The 24,027-nt window shown below is 37.3% G+C and overlaps 1 protein-coding gene across 3 annotated transcripts in view; it reads right to left on the reverse strand.

Moving 5' to 3' along the window:
* PTPRZ1 (protein tyrosine phosphatase receptor type Z1) overlaps nt 1-24,027 on the reverse strand; it is a 130,480-nt gene that overhangs the window by 20,993 nt on the left and 85,460 nt on the right. For 2 of the 3 annotated variants that reach the window (XM_085218644.1, XM_085218637.1), the window contains exons 11-14: nt 18,898-18,941; nt 12,520-16,084; nt 8,718-8,862; nt 998-1,089 (exon numbers count right to left, since the gene is read on the reverse strand). In XM_085218644.1, coding sequence (XP_085074770.1) covers nt 998-1,089; nt 8,718-8,862; nt 12,520-16,084; nt 18,898-18,941 — 3,846 coding nt within the window. The remainder of the gene's footprint in view (nt 1-997; nt 1,090-8,717; nt 8,863-12,519; nt 16,085-18,897; nt 18,942-24,027) is intronic. The other variant, XM_085218647.1, reaches the window with a different exon arrangement.

The raw sequence follows: 24,027 nt of genomic DNA on the forward strand, positions 1-24,027 counted from the left end.
TGATTGCCACTTGACATTCATATGTAATGACATGTTTTCTGAAATCAAGCTACATCCCCACCTATTAACCATTTAGAAAAAGGCTACCCATCTTCTCACAATAGCAATCACCATAAGAGGCTTTTAAAGATGCCTACAATTCAGTGACAACAGAAGCCTAATATCTGGGATTTATTCAATTAAACGTTCTTGCTAGTTATCTACACAAGGGCTGCTGCTTTTGCTTCCCTTAGTCATTTCAAGAGTATCCATCCCCCCAGGTAATTGCACAGTTTGTAAAAGCATTATTTGTGGAACAGAATATCTTCTTTTCATGCGTGGAAATGTAGTTTGGGATCTGCAAAATTAATCTATTTGACTCTAACCAGTTTGAAAGAGCAAGAAGGGCTGCACTATGCTCCTCTGCTTTATCTCAAGGAAGAAAGAAAAGAAAGAGCTTCTCCAAAAAAAAAGTAGAGTGGATATGGAAAGAGAAGATGCTGATAATACTCTTCATTTGGGCATCAGTTTTATGAGAGGTTCACGGAGAATTTTACAGTAGAAGATATGCTACTAAAATATATCCATTAGAGTTAAATTGCCAGTGAAACACAAATGAGATGCATATTGGTTCTGCTGGTAAAAAGTAAAGGTGATGTTCTATACACAAGTGTCAAACTCAATGAAAGAAATGTGGCAGAGTACATTGCTGGTGTAATCCTCTGCTTTGTGGCAATGAACTAGAGCTGCTAAGTGTAGCTCGAGTGTGGGTGACACAGGCTAGAAGGCACAGCATCTCCCTGAGACAGTTCTGTAAGTTGAGGATATTTTTCTGCTGTGCTACCTACAGGAGAAAATATGAGCAACACTAACTGCCTCTGTTGAGTGCACTTGTGTTAATTAGTACAAGTAGGTAATAATTTCTGGTTTACAGAATGTGAAGAATTCATACGGACACATGCAAGGCAGCATCTTTCAAAAGTTAACATCAATCCACAGAACAGTTGACAAAAAATACCTGAGACTGGGAAGACTGGAGCAGGGGGAGCAGAAATCACTCGAGGTGATGTGTTATCTTCCAAATAAAAGTGAGCAGTCTGGAAACATTTCCTAGAGAAGAAACGTTAATAAATATTGCAAACACAAAACACTGCCTGAAATCTTTTGGAATTCTGACATCATTTAGTTAAGACAAGAGAATCACGGTTTTGAAAACCAGTTCTCATGGAGTGTTGAACACAACTACTGTGATAGAAATATTGCCCCAATATAATACAGATTATGCATACAGTTGAAGATAATTAACTCAGGATAACATATAGTTCATGCAACTTTACCTATACCAGAGGCAGAAGACAGAGCAGACATCAGACATGGTGAAAGCTGAAAGAGGAACTCTCAGTAGATACTGTAGATGCTGCGCAGCAATTTCAAGTATAAAAAAATGCCATTGTCTTCCTCGCTTATCCAAATCTGCACACATAATTCCCTTTCATATGATTATGCTAGACTGAAGATGGAGCAGCGTATGAGATCAGCTCTGGTAATTCATCAGTAGAGCCTACTGCAGACACGGAAATGCAGTCCGAGGCAACATGCTCTATAGCGAACAAAATGGAAGCTCTAGACTACTGTGATTGGTGCTAAACAATTTTTTAGTAATGTTATTGTCACAACACTGAGGGACACCTTAACCAAGGAGGACTCCCTGAATTTGAAAGAGGAAAGTAGGGGAATTTATTACTCCAAGAGATGCTAGCTTTGTTGAAAAACACTCAAAGATGAATATAAATGGAATCAACCTTAGCTATGACCCCCACTGTTATTTGTATCTGTGCTGTAATCCAGATGTGAAGGTAATAATAAGAGCATCTGTTAAGAGTCCAAGCAATTCAAGGGACTAAATAACCAACGGCTGCTGTAAGTATTGCAAAGCCTCCTTAATTAAAAAATCTCCATATGATTAGAAATGCTAATAACAATCTTTACTCTGGGTCACCTAATCTATTTGAAATATTATTCAGGAATTATTAAATTTAAAAAGAAACATACACATCAAGAAAACACTAATCTCATTTTGCATTTACAAGATTCTGCTTCTTGAAAGCTGTTGGCTCAAGCTGTTGCATGACCTTTTGCTATTTTCTGTACTCACTTTAAATTCTAATTCTGTATTGCTCATGTAAATAAATACCACCGCCCTGATAGAACCTTTCATATAATTGTTAAAATCATAAAGAAGTGTGGAGGTTACTTTGAGAAACAGTGAGTATGTGGTTCATAAAGACTTTGGTAAACTTATTTCAATGAAGCATCTGGGAAACATGCACATACTCATGGAATGTACTGGGAATTTTCTGTGGTCACGTACAATGCAAATTTCTTAAAACACAAGAGGAAGTAGAGAACTACATCAAAAACAAAGTTGTCGCATGCAACATAGTTCTCATGATACACATGGCAAATTTGGAGTCTAACTAGAACCTTCTAAAGGGATGTTCGTGATGTCTCAGAAGGGCTTCTGATTTTCCACAATACGCCTAGGAGAATACTATCCATTGTGTACTTAGCATTACTTAGAAATGGTAATTCTTGATGCACATCAAGAAAATGGGGCAGATAAACTACAGGAGGAAGGGATACCATCGAAACGACCTGGACAAGCTTGAACACAATGAATGTTCAACATTGCCAAATGCAGGGTGTTGCACTTGGGTCAGGGCAATCCCAGATATGTGTACAGACTGGAAGAAGAACTCCTTGGGAGCAGTCCTGTGGGGAAGGATTTGGGGGTTCTGGTAGATAAAAAGCTGCACACAGCCAGCAGTGTTTGCTTGCAGTCCAGAAGGCCAATGGTATACTGGGCTACATCAGAAGAGGGGAGGCCAGCAGGGAGAGGGAGGTGATTGTCCCCCTCTACTCTGCCCTCATCAGACCTCTTCTGGAGTGCTGTGTCCTAGCCTGGGGGCCCCAGCACGAGAAGAACATGGAGCTGTTAGAGTGTGTCCAGAGGAGGACATGAAGATGATCAGAGGGCTGGAGCACTTCTCTTATGAAGAAAGGCTGAAGGAGTTGTTCTTGTTCAGCCTGAAGAAGAGAAAGTTCTGAGGAGGTCTCACTGTGGCCTTCTAGTACTTAAAGTGAGTTTATGAACAGGAGGGAGACCAACTTTATATGGGTAGATAGTGATGGGACAAGGGGGAATGGTTTTAAACTAAATGGGAGAAGATTTTGGTCAGATGTTAGGAACAAATTTTTTACTCAGATGATGGTGAGGCCCTGGCACAGCTGCTCAGAGAAGCTGTCAATGCTCCATCCCTGGAGGTGCTCAAGGCTAGGCTTGATGGTGCCCTGTAGAGCCTGATCTAATGGTTGGCAATCTTGATCTTGGCAGTGGAGTTGGTGCTTAATGGTCTTTATAGTCCCTTCCAATCCAAGCCGTTTCATGATTCTATGATTCTGTGATACTCAAGATGTTTTAAGGAGGCTCTAACATTTGCATTATGCAGCTTGTGGCTGCTGACGTGAGAAAGGCTCCCAGTGCTAACATAACACTAAGGAGTTAGTTTCAGAAATGTGTGCAAAATGACCAAGAGACAGGTAAATATCAAAGTACTTCATTAAGCACTTTTGGAAAGTCTAGTCCTATCTACTATGCACTGAGAATGCTGATGTGCTGCATTTATTAAAAACCAATCAAATGTGCCAACCACCTCAACTTCAAAGGACAGGAACAAAAAAATGTCCACCCTCTAATGCCTGTGGCTTATGAACAGTGATCATACATAAAGATTACAGAATAACACTGCAGAGATTTGTCATCTCTTTGCCTGTGAAGACTGAACTAAAAAGAATCTAATTAGTGTAATGGTTTTCATATTAGAAGCAGCGATTAAAATGTCTTCATAATATGCTATATATTCACTATTCCTAACTGAGCCACTGTATCTTCAATCTTTAGCAAGTTAATTGTGGCTGAAAATAAATTAAACCCTTAGCACATTTGGGAGACAAATTCATAGCGGTTGACTTAACCTGTAATCAGAGTCATAAATAGGCATTCCATCTGCTTTGGCATCAGCAGTGAAAGCCTTTATGACTAAACCTAATGTTAATAACCATGACTCGTTAATTATCACTTGTTTTTAATGTAAAAAGTGATGACTATTTCAAACTTCCAGACAAAGGTCCCATCACTCAATGTTAACCTGATTATTTAATTTACACCTTTCATCAAAGCATTTAGATCTTCAACCTAAAACTGTAATTTGTAATTTAGACACTGTGCTTCTTTGAACACACACTTTTTATATCAGATAGTGAAAAAGCACTGATTTAATTAGAGTATCTCTATCTGTACAGGAACCCAGGAAGCAGCAGCAATTTGATATAACGTGAGGGATGCTACATCTGAGTGAACACTTCAGTGTGAACTGCTTGGGAGAATGCTATGCCTCAGATTGCAAAGGATCTCTTTAGGGTCTCCTGTGCTCACAGGGCATCTGCCATTGGTTATTCTCAAATACTTACTAGAACTTATTTTGAAATGGTTTTCATCATTTGAAGATCTGATGGATCCAAAGCATATTTAAATAGACTTTAGAGAATCCAGTGATTCCATTTTTAATTATTCCAATTTGTCTTTTAAATGCTTGTCAGTCGAAATTTTAATTTTAAAATTATATTAGTTCTTTTATTTATGGTTCCCTGTTATGCAGTTGAGCAGTTCTCTTTCATGGTTGAATGAATGTGAACACAGCAAGTTAAAATCTGTTTTTAATTTGTTTCTCCATGTGCAAGTTTAATTATTCTTACAGAGGATTCTCAGCTCTTTTTCCATAAAATGAACACAGGATTCAAGATACCAGTTCAAATCATGGATAGGAAAATGAACATTCTCTGAATCTATCTCTGCATTTCAGAGATAGAGGGTGACAGAGGAAAGTTAAAACTTAAATGATTGCTCAGGGATTTGCCTGTTACTAGGTAGGCAATTTCTGAAGCATCGCTGTCATGCAGCTTCTAGGAGCTGATATGCAGTATCTCTGCACCTAGAAATCTAACTGGAACTGCATTAGGAATTTGCTGTTCACATTACCAGAGCTAGTATCTTACTGAGATTCATATATATTTGTTCAAAAAACAATACTGAATGTTCACACTGACAACTATTACCATTTTACTGTTTGCCAAGCTCTTCTTATGTTAACCATTATAAAAACTGATTTGCACAAATTGTTTTACATTGCTTCCCATAAATCATTTCACTAAGTTCATTTGCATTGACCAATTCAAAGAACTATTCCAAAAGATTACACGTATGCATAAACAATTTCTAGTATGTCAGTACAGAGAAACTTTCAATTTCAGTCATCTAAATACATAAAGTTAATTCAAGAAAATGGGAATGATGAAGCTACCCAGAAATGAGAAGAACAGGGAATGGAGATTCAAATATCCCTGTTGCATAGTGTACAAGGACTCAATCAGATACCAGGAAGAATGGATAGATTCTACGCTTGAATAGAAAATTCTCTCTAAAGCTGTAAAAATAATCTGTCAAGGAGGCAAAGCCATTACATAGGCAAAAGAATCTCCTCATTTGTTTCACTGTAATCTTAATCATTCCAAAAAAAATGTAAGGAAAGTGTATTTGCATCAAATTATAAATGCTTGATGCACAAGACTACAGTAATTCAAAACGGTGCACGCTCCTACTGAAAATTATATATTCTTTAGACAGTATTATAATTAAAAGTTTTTAAACCTGTGGGAGAAATTAGTTTTTTATCACAAAAAGATTGAAATTATGCCTAACGAGATAGTGAAGAGATTGGGGAATTTCCTTGAGTGATGATTAACAATTTCATGTAAAAAACTCACAAACAACCAATCCTATACCAAAAAACCAACTAAACCCAAACAACAGATGGTAGAGAATTATTTTTCTGATACAAGGCACTTGAGTGAAGAACAAAATAATTTTGCCTTTTTTTTTTTTAACCTTGAAAAGCTGGAATTTGAGGCTTTTGGTAGCTATTTGGTTTTGAAACAATATATTTTTTAAAAAGGTTACAGCTATTGTATATTCAAATCAGGAGGTGGTACTTTTCCATCAAATACCCACCTAGGATATACCCATGCAATTTTTTTTTGAATACTCTTGCCAAAAGAATATAGAATAACATCTTGTAAATCTAATATTTTAATTAACTTTAATGAGTGAAAATAATTGGCTCACATAAAAGAAAAAGAGGCAGATACGCATTATAAAAGAAAACCTGTCAACTTACAACAATTATTTCAAAATAAGCTAAACTTAGCCATGGAAATACTTAGAGCCATATAGCAATGAAGTTCATCATTTTTCATGAACTTTCAAATCATGAAGTTCATCATGATGTTTCACAGGCTTTAAAACAAGGTGAGAGTCTTGGTATCTTTGAAAGAGGCCTACAAAGTCCTACCTACAATACATACAGCTTGTGATTCATTTTGCTGAAATAAGAACTATGTTACTGGTGTTATCATAAAGCCCAAGAAAATTTTCTCAAGGATTAGCAAAAAAAGAGCTTCATATTTTATTTAGTAGTACACAAGAAATACAGAAAAGATTAAATTCAACTTCAAGAAGATATTACTGCTAACGGGATTTTTGTTTTATTTTGAAAGACCTATGTTACAGAATTGTTCATTCCCAGAAAAAAATACAAAATGAACATGATGTTATTTGACAAAAACAAGCTTGTAACATGTGTAGGATTACTAAAACTGCATTACACAATCTGGGTCTTAAAATGTGTAGTGTTCTTTGGAAAATAGAAGAGATTTGAAAGACTATTTAGGCTCAAGGATGAAACTCTTTGGAAGATGAGTATGAATGTTCATGTTGTGTAACATGAAAGATAGGAAAAGGCTCTCAATATGAAAGTGGTTAGCTAGAAGTCCTGTGATGGAGAATATATTTATCCAACTAGATATAAATCAAGAAATGTGTGCAATTCTTCCAGTAATTAACCACTTATTTGGAAAGCGGAAGAAATCTTTCTACAAATTCAATGCTTTTAAGTGTTTTATCATGCCAAAGACTGGCTGACTTATAAGGATGCTTGCCTGGAATGAAGGAAGCCTGAACTCAATTTCTTAAGCTTCATCTGCTGAGGGATGGGATATGTTCTGTCCTGGGTTGATACAAACCAGCGAGGAATCGAGAAGCAAAGCCAGTGAGCCAGACTCTGACACCACAGCCTAATGGTTTCAGTAGTCGGGAGCTGACAAAGGCACCCTGGGATCTGGTTCCTGTTTCCTGGTTCTTTGGCACTGTTATAAATTTCAGGTTAAGCAAGATTGGACAGATGAAAGAAAAAGAAGGAACAGGCGCTAGAAGCTTTCCAGGAGCAATGCTCTGCTCCTTACTGCTTGTTTATGCATTAGCAGCACACAAACTATGATGGGATCAGACCCCTGCAATCACAAAAGAGCAAGAGTTTCTATGGCAGGATGATGTGCAACTTAACACTCATCTCTTTCAGTCCACTATGTCTCCTCCTTGGGAACTCTCACTCTCAGGAAGGTAAGGGCTGTGTAGATTTTGGAAGTCTGTGAGAGCCTAAGAAGCCTTGTCCCTAGAAAGACTCCATGGCTTCATCTGCTTCCAGTGAAGAAAACATGAAGACTTGAACACTGCCCCATTGCTAACAGGATTCCTGGTAGGCTCACAGCTTAGGACAACTCATGTTATTGCATACAACGCCTGCCACAGTTTGGGGTTAGATTCAGAAACTGTCCCTAGCAGGGGATCTGAATGCACCCGCCTTGTTTATGTCCTCTGAGGGAAGAGCCTTTGGCAGAAGCAATCTGTGCCATGCCTCAAGACTGTAGAAGAGTCCCTGGACCACCTTATTTCATAGAATAGGCTCAGTCTTTTGCCCTCAGTGGTTGTGTCTTCATAACTCTTGTCTACTACCTCTCTTTAGCCTGACTTTTTTTCTTATTTTTTTATCAAGTCACAGAAAACATGCCCATGAGGGAACCTGAGCATGCATGCATGCACAAAACTCATCTGCTTCACCACCTGTTGAATGTTTCAAAGGCTGGAGGGCAAAAACTTTCATTCTAAGACACGCAGGATCGCAAAGCAGAACAATTTTTAGTCACTGAACATGAGATCTACACAGGAAGTGATCTTAAAATATTGACAGAAAACCTGATTTCTATCTCACATTTCACGTCAGCTACAGTCCATTCCTACAGTCCTTTATGAACTGCTTATTTATATGGTCCTGTTGATGATCATAGATTCTTGTCTCTAATTGATAAGAACTTTTTTTTTTTTTTTTAATAGTTACATGATTGGGAAAATAGGAAACAAACCCATTCCATGCTATTTATTTTATTTCTCCCTCCTGTTCTTCCCAGTGTTCTGTTAATTCACTTGGCTTCTAGCATTAGTAAACAAAAGTAATTTTTACTAAATTCTCTCAGTATGGACATAAGGTACTTGTCATGTTTCAGCACTGCAACCAAAATTAATTGCAGTTGAGCATTCTGGAAAGAAACCAGCCTATTGCTTTACACCATTGCAGCTCTGGGAGCAAAACAAAGAGACAGGGAGAGATAAGATCCAGACTCTCTCCTATAAAGCAGCTCAATAATGTCAATCACATTTTTCAAATCAGTGTTCTTTAGCACTGGAAAAAAAAAAAACAAAACAAAAAACCAACAAAGCAACAACTTACCTCCAGTATATGAGAATACCCACAAGAATCACTAGACAGATAAAAGTCAGGGCGGATACGACCACAAGTGGTATAACTGTCTTCTTCTCTGATTCCAGACTCTCAGCTAGACCGATACGAGACTCATGGCTACTATTACTTGCCTCTGCAGTCAGAGAAAATTGAAACAGTTCATGTTTAAATACTGACAAACACACAGCATGAGTGAAGGTGTCTTATAATGAGCCTACTTAATACCACTTACCTCTCTTTTTCACTATGCACTGCAGAAAATGTATACATTTGCAAACCAGCTTACAGAAAATAAGCAGACAGAGGGTAAAGCAAAGTATTCAAGCTTTTGTGATTCAGCCTTCCAGCAGTGGAAACTTCTTTGTAAGAATAGCAGATTGTTGTTAAAATATAGGAGAAGAAAGTTTTTTATTTTCATCTGTTTATTAGCTGAAAGTCAAATGATTTAAGGGATCTGAATTTATAATACTGGAATGTGTAAAGCACACTGATGCTGAACTGTCACTCACATAATGCAAATCACTTCTCCTTGACTAATAATTGTGATTTTTTTTAATTTTTTTTTTTTTACAACAGAAAATCTCAGTATGGTTACTTTATTGCACCTAAGCCTTCTGTAGTTTAATATGCTGTCCATTTGGTAACTTGCCTTGTAGAAAATCTAGTTTCCTTTAAATTCAATTGCAGCACTCCCTCCTTCAACTATTATGGAGCCAGAATTAAATTTCCTACCTCCATCTTTACTGGGAATCAAATTGTTATTTAGGTATTATCTAGATTTCACATAACTGTCAGCCTTGTAATACTGGGTGATGAAAATATTTGGGCACAGGAATCTGTATGAAGATTAAACTAATATATTTTATAAGCTCATTAAAAGAAGCATATATAATGGTGGAAGAGACCAATCCTGCAGACTTGACTTTCATCCCTCTGAAAGAAAACACTTGAAAACATAGACTTTGACAGAAAACAACTGATTCTTTTAAATCTATGCAGCTGACTGTGATCTGTGACCATTATGTGAGTCAAAATACAGAAATAATCACTTCCACACTTTTTAGAATTAATCCCTAGATTTTCTAAGATAACTACGTCTTCTGCTCTTGTGAATTGTCTTAATACAATTAATGCTCTGTATGGGACAGGATATTACTGTCTAGAAATCAGCTGTACTCCAGTGGGGTTTCAAGACCAATTCTACATGACAGTTTTCAGACAAAAGGGAGGAGGGAATATTGCTGGATCTGAAAAAATATTGACAAAATAGCATAGGACCTAAATACAATATAAAAAAACAGACATGATCACATAGCATAGGCTTCCAGGCATGTATCTGCTTTCATTTTTTTTAGTTTTTGGGCTTTCTAGAAAGAGATGTCTAGGTCCTGATCTTGCAGATATCTTCTTGGTTTTAGTTCAGAGTGCTCAAACACCCAAATCAGTCACTGCTTTTTCAATCCTGTATCTCCGTGTGCAAGGTGATTGCAGGAAAAAGAAAGGCTTCTGAAAATTTGTCCCCAAGCTTCTGGCAAGTAGACTAAGATCAATACTGATTCAAGAGGAAACTATATATCTATATGAGAGATCAGAATACGATCCCTTTGAGGTATACACATTTGCTCGTTTAACTCTGGAGTAATTCACAGGGTAAGACCCAAACTTATCTTTGTGGTAACAGGGCTCCTTCACACTGCATGACCGAGTCCTATTCTCCTATGAAGAACCCTGTAATGGAGCTTCTTGCCTGCTTGGCCATCGCTCCGATGATGGCAGCGGAACAGGGAGTCTCACCTACAAAAGATTTCCTACTCTCTAACAATTGGCATGCTTAGATCATTTCCATTATTGTTTATATTGATTTCTTTTATGGTTTTTCAACTGAAGTTGAAAGGTTTAGGTAGCCATAGAGGTCTTAAGGAGAAAGTCCTCATTCAGACTCATTCAGAACAGGCATGAATATGCATCGACAACTATAATAAAGAGTGGGTAAAGTTTAAATGACATTTTTTTTTCTGGAATAGTCAAAGTAAAAAGACATTTCATTAATTTTTGATGAATTCACAGTAATATATAACTTCTTAGTGTTTTTTTTTTTCTTTTTCTTTTGTTACTTTGTATTTGAGTTAAGCAAGGATATTTTCGATTTACCGGAGACCATGTTAGACATGCTCGCATTTACTTTCCAGTTTTTAAATAACAGTATTTGGCATAATTTATTGGAAAAAATAATGCACATGAAGTGATACTACATAATATATTTCAATAATATTTAGAAGATAAAATTTGTTTGTTGTAGTGCTACTCTAGACACGTATAATCTTTTTGAAGTACTTTTCTGAAGTAACAGTTCAAGCTCATTGATAACTAAAATGACAGTTATGTAAACTATAAATCTTTAATGGCAACATTCATTTACATAAGTCATATGAGTTTTGAAATATTCCTTTTCTTTTTTTCTGATTTTTCAAGAAATATGTTTTGCAGTTTAAACCACGAGGTAACCACTAACCAACTGAACTAACTCACTTTTTGTTTCAGTTTTAGAGTGCCTAATTTGTTAGGACTAATAACAATTTTGGCATGATTTCTACTTTATTTCAATACATTTTCTTTTTTTTTGTTTTGTTTTGTTTTCCATTTTTCACATTCTATCAGCTCCTATTACATAGTGTTGATTTGGCACCTTTTCATATTAGCATTCTGTTGCTCACAAGCAATACAACTTCATTTCATTTTGCTCTGTATTCATAGGATTCAGCCTAAAATTTCACGTGCTGTCTACAGACTCCATTCAAATCAGATTTAGTTGGATGATACTGCCCTCTACAGATGCTGTGACTGTTTAATTTCCATTTACTTTTTAAAATACAAATTCAACTTGTCAGTTTTTTTCCCAAGCCACAGTTATTTTTTCTGATTTTACTTTTCGGTTTCCAGTATGCTAACATGAAGAAATTCAAATTTCTTGTCTGAATATAAGTTTCCACAACACATTTTTAAATATAAAGGCAATATAAATATTTATCTGGTTCTTATCTATGCAAGGTGCAGTTTTGCCTTCTGACCTCATCTTTGGAATCACAGTTCACAAAATCTCTCACTGACTTTAAGAGGAATAATTAGGAAAAAAAATATATATATATATATATGAACAAGGAGAACCCAGCTCAGATATACTACAAATAAGCAAAACTAGCATAAAAAAACTCTGCATCTTACTGAAATTTGAAGATGGCATAAACAATAAGAATGAAGATGAATGTTTATGCAAATTAAGATGAATCAGAATCAAGCTGAAGCATCTTCTTCCTTGCTCAATACACCTTAGAAAATACAAAATAAAACATAAGGAGGAAATGTGCTGCCATAATTATAAAACAGAATCTCAGAGGTATGTTTGCACTAGTATAGTTTCCTCTGGTAACGTCTTTGTACAAAGAACTTACATCTCTCTTATACCTTTAAAACTCAAATTAAACCATTAACATTTGAAACAAATTCTGGTCTTAGACTGCGTACCCCCCAACTTCAGCTGATGGTACACATCTATCCAACAGCAGAGCACAAATCTTCCTACTGAAGAGTTTCAGGTGCAGTTTGAAGTAGACAGAAGAGACACTCACAAGGCAACCTGCTCCGAATGTACCCCTGCTCCCCAGGGCCTCCTTAATCACCCCCACTGGCCCTCTTCTCCTTCTGTTATATACATATAAACCTCATTCTCTACAGCACAAAAGAACCCCCTCACAGCTTTTCATGGTATGCATTAGACTTATCCATAACTAACCTGCCTCAGAGGTGTTGAATACTGATGAGTGATCGCTAGATACAGATGAAGCTGATGACTGTGATGATCCAGGAGTTAATTCTGAGTTACCTGCTTCAACTGCCCCTTCAGTGTCTCTCTCATTAAGGTCAGGAAAACTGAAATCTGTTGACGTTTCATTATCATTAAGGCTATCTGAGGTACCTTGGCCAGAACCACTTTCTTCATCACTTGTAAAAACAGCCCAAGACTTAGACTCTGATGTGTTTTGCAATGGGACACTAGCAGTTTGAATATGGTTCTCCAAAAATGTCGGGTCGCTGTGCTTCTCAGGTATCACACTTGCTGTCAGAGATGGTACAGATGTATAATTATGTCTGTCCGTGGCATAGTTTATCTGCCTGTCTGATGCAGCAGTCGAAATTCTCTCTTCTTCTTCAGGTTTCCCAGAATGTGAGCTTATAATTAGGTTGTTATTGTTTACCTCTGCATTTTGCTCCTCTACTACCATATCCTCATTTTCTCTATGGGAAGAGCATGAGATACAGTTACTTATGGGGAAGCCATCGTCATACTCATCGTAGTCATCCTCAACTACAGCAGGCCACAAATCGGTACTGGACATGACACTGGGAGACAACCCAGAGGATTCTCTAGAAGGAACCAGTAACCTACTCAAAGTTACAGGGCTCTCATTTTTGGGAGGAACAGCTGTGACAGAAATATGTGCACTTGGTAAAGGAAGGGTGTGATGAATGGACACGTCAGAATCAGAAACCACTGCTGGCATTTGCACAGGATCAAAACCAAATGGAGAACTTGAAGAGACACTGGCAGTCTCACTTCGTTCAAAAACACTTGCAGAGGTATGGCTGTCTGGAGGAGTAGCTACATGAGGTAATGCATCAGCTGTTAGGAAGGGAGTTGTTACTGCATCTGCTGCTTGGGGGGGAAAGGTATTTGCATTTTCTAAACTGGTCAGCTGGAACGAAACATCGCTACTGTACAATGAAGGCATAACCTGCTGAACATCTTCACTGTTAAACAAGCTGGATGAAACATACTCCTCACTTGCATAAGAAACAGGTAAACCTTGAAGTGACGCTGTGGGCTTACTAAAAGTGTTTGACAACATATCAGCAATGGAAGGCAGAGATGCAGAAGGCAGTATAGTTTCATTTGTAGCAGAACCTGGTGCCATTTGATGCAATATTTGGTCAAATGCAGAACTATCTTTATAAACCCTGGAGCTTTCAGCCAATATTGGATCACTCGGCACAACTGCAGCTGTGTTAAGCAGAGTGCCATCGCCAGAAGACTGGAAGGAGGACTGCAGTAATGCGTCATTATTTAATGTAGCTGAGGCCTCATAAAGGTACGGCTGAGTCGAGGATAACGTTTTACTATAAGCAGGGGCAGAGACAGCTTGTTCTGAGATTGCACTAAGCATGGGTCTAAGCAAAGTGTCATCAGAGGCTGGAGATGTAACATGCAAAGGCTGAACGGAAAGGCGATTTTCTGTAAGTTTACTAATATCGTAATCAAATACCTTAGTAGTGGGAAAAGCAAGAGAGACTGGAAGGATTCCCTTTGTGCTAGAAACAGGAAGTAGGCTTTCTTGCAGAGACGTGGTCTGCTTAATTACATCATTATTAGAAACAGATGTAGAAAGTTCAGGTATCACTTTACTTTCAGCACTGGAAGCCATTTCACTTAAAGAAGAAGAAATTTGCAGTTCTTTCTCATCTCCATATACAACACCGCCTTTTTGAAGCACCTTATTAACATCACTAAAACCAGATGATTCATATGTAATTTCATCTACAGAATCAGAGGAAGAAGCATTACTTATGGTCAAAGTGTCTGTGTCAGGCAAAAGGGACTCACTACCAGAGTATGCTTCAGACCAATCCATATCACTAGATAGAGAGCGTGTAGGCTGCAGCCAAGTATCAGCTTGTGATGTTACAGAGGAAGGTTTATGGACCAGTACATTGTTATAGCTGCTAAATAAAGGATCCTGATGAAATACGTCAACAGAACCATGCACAAATTCTGCAGAGTCATAAGAAACAGTAAAGCTTTGGAGGGAGCCCACATTACTAGACAAAGCATAAGGATGTTCAGACATTGTAGATAGTACATGCACATTTAAATCACTGCTGGATGGTTCGACTTCAGAAAATATGTGAGTTCTATTATGACCAAATATCAGTGTCTCTGAAGCAGCGTGAGTGGTCTGATGTGACACCACATCAGCATATTGAGCAAGGCTTGGCTGTATTAATGTATCACCCTCTGCCAACGTCAAAGAAGCATGCAGGGACACCTTATCACTTGCAACAGCTGGAGTAGCGCTTTGTGGAAACATTTGAGAAACTGTGTACAGACGGTGAAACATTTTACTACTGGAGGAAGCAGAGGAAAATGTAAGCAAAGGTACATCATCATAGGAAGACAGGGTGGGTTCAAATGACACATCAACACTGGGAAATACAGGTGTAGCATGCAAGGTCACATCACTATCTGATGTAGCAGGGGTAGTGTCGAGCATCTGAGAGTCAAACAATAAAGGGGTGACTAGAGGAAACACTTCACTACTGTAGGAAGGTTGAAGAGGTATCTCACCATTATAGATTGGTTGAGTTGTCTGAGAGAGTACCTCACTGGCAGCAGAAGCAGAACCATATTCTCCAGAGCTTGAAGAGAGAGAGTGAGGTGATAATTCAGCAGAGGAGAAAGCAAAGGTAGAATAATGTGGCAATTCTAAATCCGCATCTGACGTGTCCTGTGAAACCATTGGGCTGTCGGAATAGGGCACTGTAGCTGGCTTTAATCCCTCTTTGTAAGCCTCAGAGTAACTGGTCTGAGACAAATGACTGCCATCTGATGTACCAACAGAATGAGTTGTCAGCTCTGTAGCATTACGAAACCACACATTTCCATCAGTGGAAGATGTATGCTTTGGAGGCTCATCAGAGCTTGGGGGTGCTGCACCTTCTGAAACATATTTAACAGAGCCTTGGTAAAGGACATCATGCGTGCTTATATCTGGGCTTCCTGAAGGAAGGATGTCTTCTTGGGAGGTCTCCTCTGTAACTAGATGTGCTGAAGAAGTGGTGAGAACTGAACTCCAAAAGTCATCAGATTCCTGGTCAGGTTTAAAAGGCGACAATAAGAAATCTTCACCACTATGGCCTGTAGTGGTCATCCTGGTTGGTTCAGTGCCTGAAGACAGGTATATGTATTCTTCTTCTATGCCTTTGGTGGAGTCAATGAATTGAGGAGGAGTTTCAGTAATCGTTTGGGATTCCAAAAAAGGATCTTCTTCTTCAGAAGTTTCACTGACAGATGGAGAAGTAGGATAATAAACTGCTTTGAAAACATCATCCTTACCAGGCAATTCTTCTCTTGTTAAATATCTATTTATTTTAGCTTCACTAGGTTTTGTCCCCGTGTTATCTTGACTGTAGCTTGATGTAGTCACTCGGAAATCTTTCCTCTTTATTTGTTTTATTGCACTGTCAGTGCTAGGAATCACTGCAGTTTCTTCATCCATCTCTGTTTCTTTTTCATCAGCTTCATCCTTTGAAAAAATATCACAGCCGAAGATAATTAACAGTGTTTATAAACACCACACACAAATGAAATCCAAAACTGCAATAACATATTTATCTGGCTTCATAAAAACAAAAGGGACAAAACAACGGACACCTTTGAGAATTCTGTTGACAAAATACTTAGTTACAAGAACAAGTATTCCCTTCACTTGAAAATACTGCCTGCCTATTTGCAAGACAAACAAACAAACAAAAATCTGTGCTCAATAGCTTCTTAAATGTATGAGAGAGAAAATCTACTCACAGTATTTATTATTCATAAAGGTCTACATCTTTCTAATAAAATGCAATTGTATTTGCAGTACATGTCAAAGAAAAATGACTTTACGATCAGAATATTTTGGAGAGTTGCACTAGTATTCTGATATTGATTAAACTGCTATAGTAACAGAATATGGCCTGTGTTTAAATTTGATGAATCAACATTTTTTTCCTAGATGATACGAGTTCAGGGTGTAAAAGATCATCATACAACAGTATCAAAAGTGTTGTGAGTGATACCACCAAGTCCCTGTTACTGACCTTCCTTTGCTGAACACAAATGTTAACTTGTAAAAAGTCTAAATTAGGGTTTTGACTTTTAAGGCCAGATCTAATAAATAGATAAATAGATAGATAAATTGATAAATAAAATAATTCTGTGTATGTCTAAACACAATGTCCCTATCCCCAACTTTCCTTGAGCCAAATCCAGAAAAGTAGTGTGGAATCATGGAAATTGCTCATGAGAGGTGGTATTTTGACCAAGTACATAGGTGCCACCAGCTTTGTGCCATGCCCAGCTCTGCCAACTGCAGCATAGCTCTGCACAGGGGCATGACTGCAAACTAGATTGAGGAGTACCCTCAGCTGCTAAAGAGACTTGATTTTATAGGCACACATATGTCTAATAGCTACCAGCAGGACAAAGCCTCTCTCAAAATGGAAACTGAATCATAGAATGGCTTGAGTTGGAAAGGACCTTGAAGATTATCTAGTTCCAAGCCCTTGTCTGAGGGCAGGGTTGCCACTCACCAGATCAGTCTGCCCAGAGCCCCATTCAACCTGCTCATGAATGCCTCCAGGGATGGGGCATCCATAGCTTCTCTGGTCAACCTGTTCCCACGCCTCATCACCTTATTTATTCCTATTAACTATACTAAATGTTCCCTCTTTTATTTAAAGACATATCACTATCAGATCATGCAAAATGGTCCTCTCCAAATACTGTTTAAACTGTTTTTCTTTTGAAGACACAGCTTGATGATGTGCTAGTAGTAGTGGTAATACTAGTTTCTACTGCAGTTTAGGCTGAATTGATGACCTCCTGCACTGACATGAGTAAGGCACTGTAGAGAGATGAATGCAAAGTCAACAGTCTTGGAAGGAGGGTGCCCAAAACAAAGTGTGACTGAACAAATTATTAAGTAGGATACACATTTAATAATAATCTTTAACATTTATCCAATCCTACCAGAGTGAAGGCCTTAATCACCAGACACAGCTGTGCTTCACACAGAAGTCCCTTTCTTTCAGGAATATCTACTGCACTCACTGTACAGGGGACCTCAGACATAACTTTCACATATGGATTTCAATTCAGGGGGTACATTCCTAAAATATAGGGACAAATGCATCTAGACTGTGTTTCCTCAAACCAAGGTAGGACTGAACAACCCCTCGTTTGTGAAAACCTATCTTCTGAAGGGCAATCCTGCACTTTTAAATTATCTTGGTTCAAGTAAAGTTATTGACTAAGTTGACGTGCACTAGTACTCAGCTACTGTCCTAACAGAGGCAATATAATAACCTGAATATGTAATTTACATGAAAATAGAGAAATAACTATATTATTGGCTAGTCAGCCTTCACAAACAGAAGGGAGGGTAAACAGAAAGTTAAGAACAAGCTATATCTTCATTTAACTAACAAGGACATGCCACACAGTGAAAATACTGTGGTCAGAGACTGAAATGATAATTTTTTTCTGAGGCATTACTTGATATCAGTGTAGATCTTACTGAAGGAAACATCCATGTTGTAAAATCTGTATTGATCTGAGTTATGTTTCACTGTGATATTTTCATCTCTCTTCTTGCTGGGATGTGAGAAATCAAGTTAGCAGATATAGAAATAAAATTTAAATTCTGTAGAAGAGATCATAAAAAACATCCCAAATATTGTGAAATAGGATTATATTGTAAGCTTTAATCTCTAACTTGAATTCAAATGCAAGGGTAACTGAGCATCCAAAATTTTGGAATTCCATGATTTGAAATGGTAGCTGTTAACCTCAGTCAACAGCAGACACACACAAATCTTATTTTAAAGGACAAATGCCTTCCTCCCATACTTTAGTTTATCACACAGTAAGATTTACCTGCTATATGCAAGAGCAAGACAGATTTCTCTTTAAATAATTCTAAAAAACTTAATACTACATAATCACTCTGATTCTCCTAAATTCATAGTTTTGTTATTGAATTCACTCAGACATAAGTGTAATTTGATGTGCTATTTCCAAAAATATTTCAGCATATACTGTAATTTCCCTCAATTCTCCATGTATCTCGAGCTCCAGATAACTGTGTAGGTAGGAAGGTATCTCTAGAGTTACCTAGGGAGAAATAGAGCTGAAAATTAAGGTTGTACGTGCATACATATGCATGTATGTATAAATGCTGACAATACATTCAGTTGGTGACACAGACCTGTAAATTCTTACAGAATATCAGTTTTATTTTGTTGAAATCTGTGTATCACTTTGAAATACTCTTTCAAAAATAAATTAATGCTATACCTCATAATCTTCAGTTTCATTCAGTTCAGGAATGAGGTCAGTCTCTATAAAACAAAAATACAAACCATATCACCGAACATTTTAAATTCACAGAATTATTAATTCTGCAAGGACTCAGTTGATTAATTAATACATTTATTGTGACTCAGTCTAAAATATTTTATAGGATTCTGTTTGGAGAAGTGGCCAACTAACTGGAGAGAGCGCTAGCTTTAAGGATAGCAGTACTCATCTAGACAGGAGACTTTCTGCTGCAACAGTTCTGACTGGTGCTAATTTGATACTCCATCACATGTTGGATCTGCACTACAGAACCACATCTAAGTTTATGAGAATACTGTCTTCTACGAGAAGTTTAATGCAGAGGAAACAGTAAACAGTAAGTCAGGGAATCACAGAGTTTTACTCTGAAAGTTTCAAACATACTCTTGTAAAATGATCTGTTCTATAATTTTCATATAGAAAATCCCTCATTTGTGCACCCATGCTTAAAGTTAGGTGCTAGTGCAAGTCATGCCATCACAGGCAGCATGCAGTAGGCTGGCATCCACTTCTATCAGTGCAGGCCAAAGAGACCCACTCATTCTAACAGCCAGTGCTTAAGGCCTTCTTCAACCTTGCTCTCCACTTGCTTCAGTGAACGGACCAGAACCTAGTTCTATCACATCCCACAAAGCTGGGGATAATAAGAAGATATTGAATACTCTACTAAAACTTGTAAGGTTTTCCTCATTTTTTTAATAAATAAATAGCAACTGTAGCAGAAGCAAGAACTCATGTAAAAATCTTTCTCTCTAAAATTTAGAGATAGTCTATCATCTTCTTTCTCACTGTCTTTTTGAATAACAGAGTATTGTGGTTGTGATAGCGACCAGCAAGACAGGCTTCAAAGCAGATCGTGAGAAACCTTCAAATCTCTGGTAGGAACTGGCATGGCCTCAAATGATGAAATCTTACACCCTTCCACACTACTAATTCATTTCACTGCTCTCTTCAGCCAAAGAAAAGCACATTCCCTTTCTGGATCTTCCTAAGGCTTTGCCCTAAGCAATGCTGTCAAGCCCTGCCTATTTACCAGTGCCAGCATGTATTCTGAAGTTGATCTACACTGTGAAAATGCCAGTCTCGTATCCTGGGAAGTGATTCTGACAATAACTTCCTGTAGAACTGCATGCCTGCATCTCTTCAATGATTCCCAAATGTAGCTGTCTCCATACATTAGTATAAAGAGGTCATTTCCTCACTTCTCATTTCTGCAAAGTCAGGCAGAGTCTTAATTTGTATTCTGTAAGGTCTGTCCACATCTATGTTTCCAAAACTTTGACACATGTATTATATGCAACATACAATTAGGTAAAATTTATCATACTAACATGCTCAGTTTTTTCTAAAGATTCTAGTATGCAAAAACATTTTGACTGAACCTGCAGAAAAAGTTTCATAAATTGTTCTTTTTTAACTAAGTTTTATAAATTACCAAGCACTTGGTAATTGGTAATGAAATAATCTTTTATTAATGAGATAGAGAAAAATGATCTTACCTCTGACTCCTGGAAGCCTAGGAGGCTCCGGGACAGGGAGGGGAGAGGAGGGGAGGGGAGGAAGGGGTGGAGGAGGAGATAATGATATTCCCTGGCTTCTCAATGACAGAAATCAAACATCATAAGACGTTAATTTAGACCCATACCATATATTACGCACTCAAAAAACTTCTCTGTAAAGAAAAATAATGCAGAAAAATGCTATCTATTCATTCTATAGTCGCTAGTCTTGAGTTGAGCTTTAATCAGACTTCATGAGAAAAACAAAACTTGTTGATTGTGCTATATTATACAATAAGCTACATGCCCCCTCATTCCAGCAGCAAGAAACTCAAGTTTCTCACTCTTGCTTCTAATGGAGAGGTATTTATACACACACACACACACACACATACAGTTACAGATAAATAAACAAAACTAAATAGTCAGCCATTTTACCAAGACAGTTTAATTTGGGTTGGTTACAAAAACGTATTTGTCAAAAGCCTTAGAGACACACACTTATAGAAGTTCTGTTAACTCCGTTGCTGTGATTTTTATTTGACAGCATTTTATACAAATGTGCTAACAGCCACTTACTTATCAGAAGAACCACCCACCAAAAAACAACCCATTGATGTAGGTTGATAAACAAGCTTGTTTATTTCTTCTGGAACCACATATTGCTTATTCTAGATCTTACATTTTAAATAGTTAAACCATTAGTTAGAAAGTTTTGAAGTTATCTTTTCACATAATAGTGCATTTTAAAGACAGACGAAGAAAGGACAAAACAAAGACAAAAAAGGGAAATTCCCTACATTTAAATTCAAAGCAAATCTTTAAAAAAATCTTTTAAAGCAATCTGATCTGCAGCTGTAAGAATAACAGGCACCTCATAAATTCTTTTCAATTCTCTACTGTCTTATATAATAAATGTCACCGAAAGAAAAAAAAGCCAAGCCTGTTTCTTTATTTTGAATCAGTTTTCAGGTGTCTACATTTATATTGTAAAATTAAAAAATAAAAATTAATTAAAAATAAAATTAGAAAAAAGCATCCGCTAAGTGAAACATATGTGATATGCTTAGTGCTTTTTTAGAACAAAAATTACTCACAAAGACAAGTTACAACAAAATAGCATAGTTAGAGCCTCACAAATCATCACTGACATTATGATCTGCATTTGAGAGCCATATCCCAAAACTAACCAGTGTCTCTACACAGGAAGGTGAGAAGAGAGATATATTCTTATTTTCATGCCCTGTGTCAGTAAAAGCATGTAAGTATCACTGATATTCATGACACAACAACAAAACTACTACAGAACTTTCAGAACTCTACAGACATTGTGTAGAGGGTCAAACCACATTCAGATAATGAAAATCCAGTTCTAATACCGAATGAAAAACTGGTAAATGAAAGCTGGGCTTTCATCAAAGTCAACTAACACACTATCTACTGATACACTCCATTTTCAGTGGATGTTGGGTAGCTGTGTCAGGGAGAGCACTCACCAACTGTCACTAATTGGAAACTAATTGGAAAAAAATCACGTGCATGCACATTGCACCACAAGCTGAAATGCTGCTGCTCTGAACAATTCAGGTAAAAAAATCCAAAAGCAGAAGTCTCAAATATGATCACCTGTGTGGTGTCATATCTGAGATCCTGAGGCTTCCACAAACCAGAATGATTTCAGAAATCAGCATGGGGGACAGAAGTTATGGCCTGGAGGTTTACACCCTGGTTGAGGACCACACAGGGTGGGGACAAAGCATGAGAAACGCCTTCCCCTTCTATCATCTCAAATAAAAAAGGCTAAGACAATGGTCCTGAGTTTTCTGAACAGCAGATTTTTGTTGCATAGGGTACTGAAAATTCCCTCTTTAAGAGTGACCACTCCAAGGGCTCAATTCTTCCCAGAAAAAGGGCTCTCATGTCCCATTTTAATTTTTAACATGAAGATTAATTAGTCTGGAGGTGACTGCAGTGAATTTCATCTTAATTAAACTGGCTTACTCAGAGTAAGTCTTGAATACGAAACTTTTAGTTTATGTTTTATGTGAGTCAATTTTATTTCACGTCTTCATGGTGAAGATAACTTTTCTTTCATAAATTCACAAGCAGGAGCTCCAAGAAATCCCCTTTTGCCTCAAGATCTATAAAGCAGATCACAAAACCAATTTGATGTTATAGTTGTAATCATCAAGTAGTTCTGAACAAATCTTTCTCATTAGATATTTATATTTTCATATCTCTGTTGTTTCATATTTGCAATATTAAATATGAAAATATTTGCAAAATTTGCAGTGGTTAATTCAGATGTAAATAATTAGTAAAAATAAGTATGTAAAGAAACAATATTAGAAAGGAATGGAAGTTTTTTGCCTTAAAAAAAAAAATATTGAAATTATATCCAGAGCTAAGACAGTACTTATAAAATGTATTTCTAGAGCAATATACACTCCCATCAATCACACTAATTATATGGAAGGATCTTTCCTGAGCTTTCTTCATCAAACACTTTCAGATATACTACTGCGACAGTATCAAACTAAACACAAAGCACTTTAACAACTTTCTGTCAGTGTCAGATAGGAAGCATCACAAAGAAACAGCTTTTCTAAAACACAGAGATAATTCATTTTTAATGTTAAACCTCTCCTTTTTTGTTAAAAACTGAAATATCCTTGAAAGAATTCATTTGACCTGAAATAATCTCTCTCCATTTTGAAGCTCTTGACAAACCTCAAGCAGACTCAAAAACACTACAGATTTTCAGAGCTGCCTTAAATTTGAAAAAAAAAAAGGCGTTCAGAGTTTACATAATTTGATATAGTTTACATATTTTGATATGCAATATGCTTAACTCTCCTCTTCACCTTGTTTTTTGAAAAAAAGAAAACCTGGGATCAGAATATACTTACAGAAGTTAATTTGCTTCATTGCCACATTAAGGAGATGTACTTAAATGCTTAATTGGAAGAAAGCACAAAAATACCATTGCCACAGTTACCTTAACGTTCTCACACTGCAGACAGGTACATCCGTACATTATTATTTCTCCTTGTTATCCCTGCATTGTATTTTGTCTTTTCTTCTCCTGACGTGAATGCAAACCCACTGCTGCCCTCAGCAGAAGCACAGCAGAGCTGCAGCGCTTGCTGCAAGCCACCAGACACACAGCAGCCTCTCCCTAGGTTTGGTCCTGGAACTCTGCCTGTAGGCCAGGTGTGCTGTGCTGTGCTGGGCTGTGCTCCATTCCCTGCCTGCCCCTGTGTTCACCTTTCCTTCTTATGGAAGTCACGGCACATAGCAGGGTGGTATGCAACCAGATCTGACAGTAGGGATGCAGCAGTAGTGGCATTTAACATTCTTGGTTTTTGGTTTTTTTTTCAACAAATTATTTTATTTTTTTTGCTATTTTCTGAGCGTCAGAAGCTGTGATAGCAATGCTGTGCTAACTGCATTTGTTGGCTTTGCTCTTGTTTAATAATAGCAACACTGAGCTGTTTATTTTTCATTCCATGGATGTGGAGATGTGTGAATGAAATCTCACCTCAGAAAAATTTTCAAACACAAAGCAAGCAAATTTTGGAAAGGAAAT

Source organism: Meleagris gallopavo, chromosome 1 (genome assembly GCF_905368555.1).
Source record: "Meleagris gallopavo chromosome 1, MGAL_WU_HG_1.1, whole genome shotgun sequence".
In the NCBI taxonomy this organism is placed as follows: domain Eukaryota; kingdom Metazoa; phylum Chordata; class Aves; order Galliformes; family Phasianidae; genus Meleagris; species Meleagris gallopavo.